Consider the following 10547-nt stretch of genomic DNA (forward strand, 5'->3'; position numbering starts at 1 on the left):
TAAACCCTTCCTCTCCGTTGAATGTAAATACAAATATTAATTCCCTTCTTTCTAATTATCCCTGTGCTAGGGTGAGCATTCCAGAGAAATGGATAAAAAGGGAAGATGAAGTAAAATCATACGCCAGTTGTGGTCACATTATTTTCCAATTAGTGACTATATCATTAAGTGAATGAATTGCTAGTCTCAGTTGTGGTTGCTAAACAAAGACTACCTGTGTTAATTATTTACTTTTGGTTTTATCTCTCTTTTCATTTATGTCCATAAACAAGTATTTATTAATATATCATATATTGTACATTTGGGCTATTTTGATTTGTAAAGTTTGATTTGGATTTTTCTATACCCCAGCTTGGCTGGCATATTATAAGACGTTTTGCCTTCTATAGCCTGAGAAAATATAAGTTCAGCAAATCTTTTACCTACTCCTACATTTTGTTTACATTATTATACAGGCAGTCCTCAATTTAGAATAGAATAGAATAGACTAGAATTTTTTATTGGCCAAGTGTGATTGGACACACAAGGAATTTGTCTTGGTGCATATGCTCTCAGTGTACATAAAAGAAAAGGTACGTTCATCAAGGTACAACATTTACAACACAATTGATGATCAATATATCAATGTAAATCATAAGGATTGCCAGCAACAAGTTATAGTCATACAGTCATAAGTGGAAAGTTCATTACATTACAATAGTTCATTGAGTGACCATTCAAAGTTACAACAGCATTGAAAAAAGTGACTTATGACCACACTCACAACTGTTGCAGCATCCTCATGAACACATGATCAAAATTCAGATGCTTGGCAACTGACTCATATTTATGAGTGTCGCAAGGTCACCTTTTGCAACCTTCTAACAAGCAAAGTCAATGGGGAAGCCAGATTTACTTAACAACGTGTTATTAACTTAACAACTATAGTGATTCACTTAACTACATCGTAAAATGGTGGAAAACTCATTTAACAAATGTCTCACTTAGGAACAGAAATTTTGGGCTCAATTGTGGTTGTAAATTGAGGACTACCTATAATCTGGAAATAATCTACTCTAATAAGTGTGCTAGACAATGTTCATCCTTAAGTAAAACATTGAGACTCATTGACCTATCTTAGCTATAATTATAAAATAAAGTGCAATGGAAAGTTACAATGGACTATTGATTGTTAATACCTTACTGTATTACTAATCATTTAAATAATAACCTTTCCCATATCAAAAAAAAATCATCACAGAGTCATGTATTTATGCAAGAATCCTGTTTTGTTTTCTTAAACCATTCAGGGAATCAAACATAATAGTGAATCTATTCAAGTTGGATTCTCAGGAACTAGTCTTTGAAATGTGTCAGATGGTCTCTAAGTACCATACTTATTATCACCATTCTTCAGTCACACTATATTAACTATTATACCTCTGTGAGCTTCATGCTTTATTTACATACCACATATAACTGCTTCCAGAGGATAGCCCATTCCTGGAGAGTTGCTGTAACTTCAGTAATAACAGAATCTTCAAGTGGAACAACTGTTTCATACTGCCTGTAAAATGTATAAACACCAGTGAAAATGTCATAAAAAGAAGGACTGCAGAATCATTTACTTCCATCTTCCCTTATGTATTCATTGATATATAATGAACATCCCCCAATATATAACACCTGCTTCCTATAGTGGAATGTTCCATTCTCAAATAATCTTCTGCCTTATATGTATAGTTTTGTTGTACAAAATATTATTTTATGACAATTTTAGTTCTATCTTTTTACTAGAATTGTGTAATGGGATGTAAGAATAACCTTAAGAAAAAGAGGAAGAGCAACAACCAAGGCTACAATGAGATAAATGAAATCTGAATCTAAAACAGAAATGTAATTTGAGAAAACGTTTCAGACTCAACTCTTTCTAGTTATCTTGCAGATAAAGATATCTGACAAAGAAATATCTCTAAAACAATGACCCAGTAAGGCATTGGTTATCTTAGTCTTACAGGTATCACATAGCTGCAAATAAAAACAGCCTGTCAAATTTCCTGACAAGGTATCATTCTTACGAATAGGGACTAATCAGTGATCCTTAAGAAAGTTCTTTTTAAACTATGTTCCTCATATTTAGCAAAAATATTAGGAAAGGAATTGGATGTAATTTGGGGGTTGGGAATTATTTGCTATCATACTTATAGTATTATAGAATAAAAGTGTTTGAGTTTTAAATAATTGCATTAAACATTACAAGCAAAAGCATTTTAAATTAACAATATATTAAATAATGTTAATTAATTCCTATCTATTTGTCAGATATAGCAATTCCTTAATAATTGAAATGCATACTCACCCTCTGTTACTGACAAGTGCCTTTTTCAAATGAATGTAATTTACAGGAAAGATTCCCTGCAAGAAAAATTTATAAATTATATTTATTTTAACAAGATGATAGCATTTAATTTCGTTATACGAGGTGCAATGACAATAAAGTTAAGTAAATTCTGGGTCTAGAAAATTTAGAACTCTGCCACCTTTGGCATGACCTGACTATAACTCATAAAATCATCTGCTACAATGTCCTTCCTGTTGAAGACTACTTCAGCTTCAATCACAACAATACATGAGCACACAATAGATTTAAACTTAAAGTGAACCACTCCAATCTTGATTGTAGAAAATACGACTTCAGTAACAGAGTTGTTAATGCCTGGAATGCACTACCTGACTCTGTGGTCTCTTCCCAAAATCCCCAAAACTTTAACCAAAGACTATCTACTGTTGACCTCATCCCATTCCTAAGAGGTCTGTAAGGGGCGTGCATAAGAGCACCAGCGTGCCTACTGTTCCTGTCCTAATGTTCCCTTTGATTGTATCCAATTCGTATGGTTATTTCATGCTTATACTTATATATACTGTTGTGTTTGACAAATAAAATAAATAAAATAAAATAAAAAATAAAGTATTAAATGAACGCTTCAATTGATGGGCAGCAGAATTCAGTATTTATCAGCCCATTTGGTGAAACTAGTTTTATAATCCCTTTTCTTTTTTTAAATCTATTGTGTCTAAGTTTTGAGGTTTCATTACTTCTTTTGTTTTCTTGTAATTTGCATTTCCCCAAAATGAAATGTGATACATTTGTAAGGTTTTTATAAATAGAATAGAATTTATTGGCCAAGTGTGATTGGACACACAAGGAATTTGTCTTGGTGCATATGCTCTCAGTGTACATAAAAGAAAAGATACGTTCATCAAGGTACAGGTGCAGTATAGCAACCGTATTTAAGTTAATAGTTAATAGTTTGGTAAGTTCTGATAAATTAGAATATCTGATTGATTGAAATTGATTTTTTCTCAATTGCATGCAAGTCTTACCACTTTTCTGAATCCAGAACGTTACAATTATAGATAACATAACTACTGCAACTACATCGCAAAAAAGGCTTTAAGATTTGCCTACCGTTTCTGTCCTAATGTTCCCTTTGATTATATCCAATTCGTATAGTTATTTCATGCTTATGCTTATATATGCTTATATATCGATAGTTATTTCATGCTTATACTTATATATACTGTTGTGATAAATAAATAAATAAATAAATAAATAAATAAAAAATAAAGTATTAAATGAACGCTTCAATTGATGGGCAGCAGAATTCAGTATTTATCAGCCCATTTGGTGAAACTAGTTTTATAATCCCTTTTCTTTTTTTAAATCTATTGTGTCTAAGTTTTGAGGTTTCATTACTTCTTTTGTTTTTCTTGTAATTTGCATTTCCCCAAAATGAAATGTGATACATTTGTAAGGTTTTTATAAATAGAATAGAATTTATTGGCCAAGTGTGATTGGACACACAAGGAATTTGTCTTGGTGCATATGCTCTCAGTGTACATAAAAGAAAAGATACGTTCATCAAGGTACAGGTGCAGTATAGCAACCGTATTTAAGTTAATAGTTAATAGTTTGGTAAGTTCTGATAAATTAGAATATCTGATTGATTGAAATTGATTTTTTCTCAATTGCATGCAAGTCTTACCACTTTTCTGAATCCAGAACGTTACAATTATAGATAACATAACTACTGCAACTACATCGCAAAAAAGGCTTTAAGATTTGCCTACCGTTTCTGTCCTAATGTTCCCTTTGATTATATCCAATTCGTATAGTTATTTCATGCTTATGCTTATATATATGCTTATATATCGTATAGTTATTTCATGCTTATACTTATATATACTGTTGTGATAAATAAATAAATAAATAAAAATAATCCTTGATTTACAACCATAATTGGAACCAGAATTTCAGTCACTAAGCAATACGGATATAAATGAATCATCATGTGACAAGACCTAATTTTACAACCATTTTTACCCTGATTATTAGGTGAATCAAGTGGCCGGTAAGTGAATCTAGCTTGTCAGAAACAGGGGCCTCGTAAAGTTGCAAATTCCGATCACGTGATCAAAAACCATTGTAAATTGAAAACAATTGCCAAGCACCCGAAATGTGATCATGTGATCATGGAAGTAGTGCAATAATTGTAATTTTGAGGTTGGGTTGTAAGTCAATTTTTCTGAGGCCATTGTAATTTTAGAACTGTTGTTAAGCAGTCACAAGTCAAGGACTACTGTATGGTGTACATATTTCTCATATTTTGGCTCACAAAATAGTTACTAAAGTAAAGTGCTTTGGGTAAAACCAGCATTCGGTTGTGCTTTGTCATGCTAGTAAAAGCATACCAAAACTGACTGGTAATATATTTACCATTAGCAATGAATGTTGCATATGCCACACATTAGGACTAGGGCTCCTAGTCAACTTCATTGACTATTTCAATTTTCATGATTGACTGCCCTTTTATAAGAGATTTTTATTATAACTCAATTATAGACAATACAGAAGACTGTTTTATTAGTTCAAGTCAACATTTACCAGTGGCTTTGTAAGATTATTTGAAAGGTTGCATTAAACTCAATACTGTTTTTGTTAAAACAGCATCTAAACATACCTTTATGTTAGGTCTCTTTATTGAAATTCCTCTGTACCAACCTAAAATAAAATAAATTCAATTATATTAAAATATATTATTAAAACGTGTTAACATTTACAAATCGTGTTATTTTCATTAATTGTGAGAGGTTCATATGATATTTTGGCAATATGCCTAATCAGAGCTCTGCGTCCCAGTTTTTAGTTGATAAGTGATCATCTAATGATTCTGCTCTCAGAATAGTCAAATGGAAATTTAAAAAATCAATTACTACATGGTGTTGTCTGAATTTCTCTTTTTAATGAAATACGAATGTTAATAGGAATATCTCCCACCTATTATTTTATAGAATCACAGAGTTAGGACACGTTCTGCTCACTGAAGGATCTCAGTGAGATCCTCAGATCTTAAAGTACCTGTATAACAAACGATATCCCGCCTCAGTTTGAAAATCTTCTCCAATGAAAATATATGACAGCCAGATCCACTGGCTGACAATTTGTACTCTCAGGAAGTTGTTCTGACATTTAGCCCAAACGTACTTCCTTATAGTTTTAGCTCAGTGTTTTTGGTTCTACCCTCTGCATTCTCTTTCCTGTATAACAATCCTGAATGGCAATTTGAAGACTCTTATTTTATTCCACATAGCTATCTCTTTTGCAAATTTAACACATATTTTCTGTTTTTGATAGGATTTAGTTTCCAGAATTCTCACCATTTTTATAGTCTTGCCTTGAATTGCTCCAATTTGTCACTTTCCTTATTGATTTATGAAGCCCAGTTTGATCAGGAGAGAGTAGATTAAAACGATTTCTTTCCATTATCTATACTATTGTTATTATACTACAAGGTCATTTTCTCTTTTGTTTTTCTTATCCAAATTCAGATAAGAAATTTTCCCTATTAAATTGATCCTATTCATTTTGGGCCATTGCTCAAGTCTGCCTACATGTTTTTAATCTTCAATTTCCATTTTAAACCATTTGAATCCTTCTGAGCTCTGTATCATTTGCAAAATTGGTAAATGTTAGGAATTTACCAATTTTCACTAACTCCAAGTCACTGATAAAAAATTTTTAATTAGAATATCAAGAAATCATTGGAGTAGCAAAAATTAAATCAATCTCCTACTTCATTTCGGTTTCTTAAACCATACAATCCAACTATGCTTTCTTCTTTTAATTTTAATTTTCCAACTTTGGAAAAGTTGCCCCAATCACAAGCATTGTAAACTTGTACTTTCTGTCAATTTCTAATTAACCTGATTATAAATAATGATGATAAAATCATCAACTGCCTCTTTTGCATCAGTAGTTGGAGCACAAACTTGAATGGCTGTCATAATTGTCCATGAAGTCTAATCAGTATTACTGATTCATTGACTGCACTATATAGCCAAGCATTATTCTTGCTATAACATTCGTAACTGTAAATGCAACACCATTCCATCCCTTTTTTGTCCTGAGTCATAAATAGTATGATCTTCTGAATGAATATGTTCAATCCCAATCCATCTTAATTCACTGATGACTAAGATGTTAATGCCATTTCATCTTTCACTATGTTTCAGAGTGTCATAGTTCTTACATTCCATGTTCCTACTGTAATTCTTTTTTCAGCTTGGTTTTCTTTTCCTATATGGCAATATCAGCAACTAGTCATCCCAAAGATTTTGATCTAGCCACAGCATAAACACCATTAATACCAAATCCTAAGCTAGTTTGAAATTCATACTCTGAATTCACAGCTAAGATTTTTCTCAAGTACATATCAAACTGATCTGTGTAGTTGCTAAGAGTCAACACCAATTTGATGGCACAAAATCACTTCGTAGGAAAAAAACACAAGTCCTTAGTTACTACGTGGAATATTAAAGCTATTTACCCACCTGAAAAGAAAATAGTAGACTTTGAAATACTTGAGATAAAAAGCCACCTACATGCTCTTGGTTTGTCATATACAATATGGACATTTAACCCTTTACTTATAATCTAACATACTGTTATAACCGTTTCATTATACAGGTAATCCTGAAAGTATGGCAAGCCATTCAATGAACATTCAGAATTATGGCAGACCTCCCAAAAGCCACATATAACCTCATTTCAAAGTTATGACAGCTGCAACAGGCCTGCGATCGTTCGCTGTTACGACCTACCACAGGGTTGCTGCAGCACCCTCCTGTCTCTCACCCCATCCACTTTGCCAGCACACTGCAGTGCTTGGGTCTCCTCCTCACACACTCATCACATATCACTTACCTTCTGGAACTCTCCAGACCTCATGTGGAAGAAGAGCAGGCTGTATGTTTCCAATGCAACCTCCATTTTGTCCACCCATTTGATGGTTGCCAGAAAAATTACTTCGTTTTGCTTCCTTACAGTAGAAAGTCTACACAGTGATGCAGAAACTTCTGACTGCTGCAGAAAGCTTCTGCAGCACTATGCAGACCTCTGTAAGACAGCAAAATGAAGCTGTGCAGCAGCAACCTAAATGTGGCCACCATTTTGTCCCAACCATTTGTGGATGGGAACAAAATGGTAGCCATTAGACAAACTGCTTTGTTTTGCTGCCTTACAGAGGTCTGCACAGTACTATAGAAGATGCTGCAGGCCTTGTTAAGGTAGCAAAATGAAGCAGTTTATCCTTGGGTCACATGGCAGCGACCCAAATGCAACCACCATTTTGTGACAGGATAAAATGGTGATCACACAAAAATGAAAGTCATTCCAGTTCTCTGGAAGACCTTTAAAAGATAAATGAGGAGAAGGGTGGCTGGGAATTAAGCCTAAGGACTGGAGGAGCTGGTGCGAGTGGGAAAGATTTTTTGGGACCCATAGTGTGGGAAGTAGAGCATGGGACATTTTGGGGAGGCCTTGGGAGGGCCAGGGCAGATGGATCTGTGCCTGTACTAGGCTTCCACTTACACCTTCCACTTAACAATCTGCATGTTTGTTTTATATTTCATTGGGTAGAGCAGGGATGGAAGGTTCATTAGGTGACATGTTTCATCTAATGACTGCTGAGTTATGTGACCATAATAGGCAGGGTCAACAGTAGTCATATCTTGAAGACTACCTGTAGTGTTATATGTTGACAATTTTATTTATTATAAATTTTGTTGTAGTTACAATATTTTCAAGAAAGTTTGAAATTAGCCACTGCTATTAAATAATATGGACTATGTATTAGAATGCAACTCATTAAGAAATCTAAATATATTCTTTATTGTTATAAAATCATCACAAGCCACCCTTATCCTCCCAGAAATGAAGTTCCAATATTTCTAGACAGATGGTTAATAAATATGCTGACCCCTTTCTGACAGGATTACTAATAATGCTTCAATCGTTCTTATAGAAAGTGGGTCAGATTAGATTTACAAAGCATTTGAATAATCATGGTTCTCAAATGATTTATTGAAACATAGGTTTGCAAAATACAAAATGCACTCCTTTTAGGGAATGCATAGACAATTTCAACATGGTTGGCTTCCCAATGCCTAATAAAAAACAATGATTTCAGTAATTACAGAAATTTATCTCTCCCATTTTATTCATCTTTTCTTTACAAGACAAATGAAGACAAGTGAATGGAAACAGGGGAAGGGGATATAAAATTTATATTCCAGTGTTTTTAGTGTAGCATTGTCTACAGAAGTATACCCACAAGATACCATTATGATCACAGATTATTATTACTATCTGAATAAAGAGAAAAGGCAAAATAAGTATATGGGGCAGTTAATAAACCCCAGAAAAAATATTTTCAATATATCATACCTTCACATTTTTCCAAGATCTGAACAGTTTCTCCTAGTTCTAGAACTAAGCCTTGCTGCACATGTCCTTGGAAGCTGCATATAACTAGGGACACACAATATGTTAAAAGATTAGATGTTAAACAGTACGTTAATATTTGATTTCATAAAACAGAAACAACATTCATATTAAAATATTTTTATAATATTTAGTTTATTCAAAAAAGTTAATATAAAATGCCAAAATATTAAAAAAGAAAAAGAAACACAACATCAAAAAAGAATCTTAAAAAAAGATTAACACAGATAGACATAGCATCCTCCATAATTCAATGCTGATTAATATAATACAATCATGTTAATCTCCCAACCCTTACAAAACAGACCAAAATAATGTTATATCAATAACAAAATAGTTAACAGGAACTAAAATGCTTTTTAATATTACACACACACACACACACACACACACACACACACACACACACACACACACACACACAAATAGTATAATAGTAGCCTAATTTAATATAAACTAATTCAAAGAAAGCAAATAAAAATGTAAGAATAATTAAGCTAGTAAAAAGCAATTTTTGCACTTGGACTCAAATTAGAATTAGTCTGAAAAAGTAAACAAATATGTTTGCATTATATGTGAACAATATTCATAGAAAATGAATGTTCATCTATTCTAGAATTCAATGCATTTGTATATTCATATTCTGACATTTTTTTAACCATTTCACTTTTAATACATTTTAGTAATCAAAGACAGCTACATTTTTTGCTTTATTACCATATTTCACATTATATTAGTTTAAGCCAGTGAATTTTGTTAAATTATAAATAATAATAATAATAAATAATAATTATTTATTTATTTATTATTTACTTATTAATTAATTACTACAAGAAAGCATTTGATTCACTACCGCATAGTTGGATCATCAAGTGCCTGGACGTCATTAGAATATGCAAATGCATTGGTAATTTCATTGCAAATGCGATGAAGCACTGGAAAACGGAACTGTTTATTGGAAATGAAAACTAAGGACTGGTCAACATCAAAAGAGGGATTTTCCAGGGTGATTCTTTGTCACCTCTGCTGTTCATCATTGCTATGATCCCCCTGTCAACAATTTTACAGAAAACTAACCTGCTAAAAATTCACAGAAAATCTCCCACCTACTGTACATGGATGACCTGAAGCTATACAGAAAATTAAAAATTGAAATCCAGTCATCGACCAATACAGTCCGAGTTTTCAGCACTGACATCAGCATGGAGTTCGGCCTGGACAAATGCGCCACAGTGGCACTGAAGAAAGGGAAGATCGTAGAAAGTGATGGAATTGAAATGCCCAATGGACAAATCATCAAGTGCAACCAACCCGAAGCCTACAAATACCTGAGCATACTGCAGCTGGACAATGTCAAGCATGGGCAAGTGAAAAATGTGGTCAGCAAAGAATACATGCAAAGGGTCAGGAAACTTCTAAAAAGTAAACTGAATGGTGGTAACACCATCAAGGCTATAAACAGCTGAGCCATACCCATTATCAGATATACTGCTGGAATTGTAAACTGAACACAAGCAGAGCTGGACAGTCTGGATAGGAAAACAAGAAAACTGATGACCATACACTATGCGCATATATACTATGTGTATATATATACACATATACTATGTGTATATACCATACACTATGTGACGTTGACAGGCTATATTTGCCCAGAAAGGTAGGCAGCAGAGGACTTTTGCAAGTGAAGCAGACAGTCGAAGAAGAGAAACATGCTCTGGCAGAT

General features: G+C 33.3%; 1 protein-coding gene across 1 annotated transcript in view; it reads right to left on the minus strand.

The window, feature by feature from the left end:
• The window catches only part of DOCK3 (dedicator of cytokinesis 3), a 167453-nt gene extending 157155 nt beyond the window's left edge, over positions 1-10298 (minus strand). Inside the window, exons 1-5 of the mRNA XM_058167839.1 lie at positions 10295-10298; positions 8765-8848; positions 5001-5041; positions 2339-2394; positions 1450-1546 (exon numbers count right to left, since the gene is read on the minus strand). Coding sequence (XP_058023822.1) covers positions 1450-1546; positions 2339-2394; positions 5001-5041; positions 8765-8848; positions 10295-10298 — 282 coding nt within the window. The remainder of the gene's footprint in view (positions 1-1449; positions 1547-2338; positions 2395-5000; positions 5042-8764; positions 8849-10294) is intronic.
• Positions 10299-10547: the final 249 nt, after the last annotated feature.

This window comes from Ahaetulla prasina, chromosome 2 (assembly GCF_028640845.1).
Source record: "Ahaetulla prasina isolate Xishuangbanna chromosome 2, ASM2864084v1, whole genome shotgun sequence".
NCBI classification, from domain to species: Eukaryota; Metazoa; Chordata; class Lepidosauria; order Squamata; family Colubridae; genus Ahaetulla; species Ahaetulla prasina.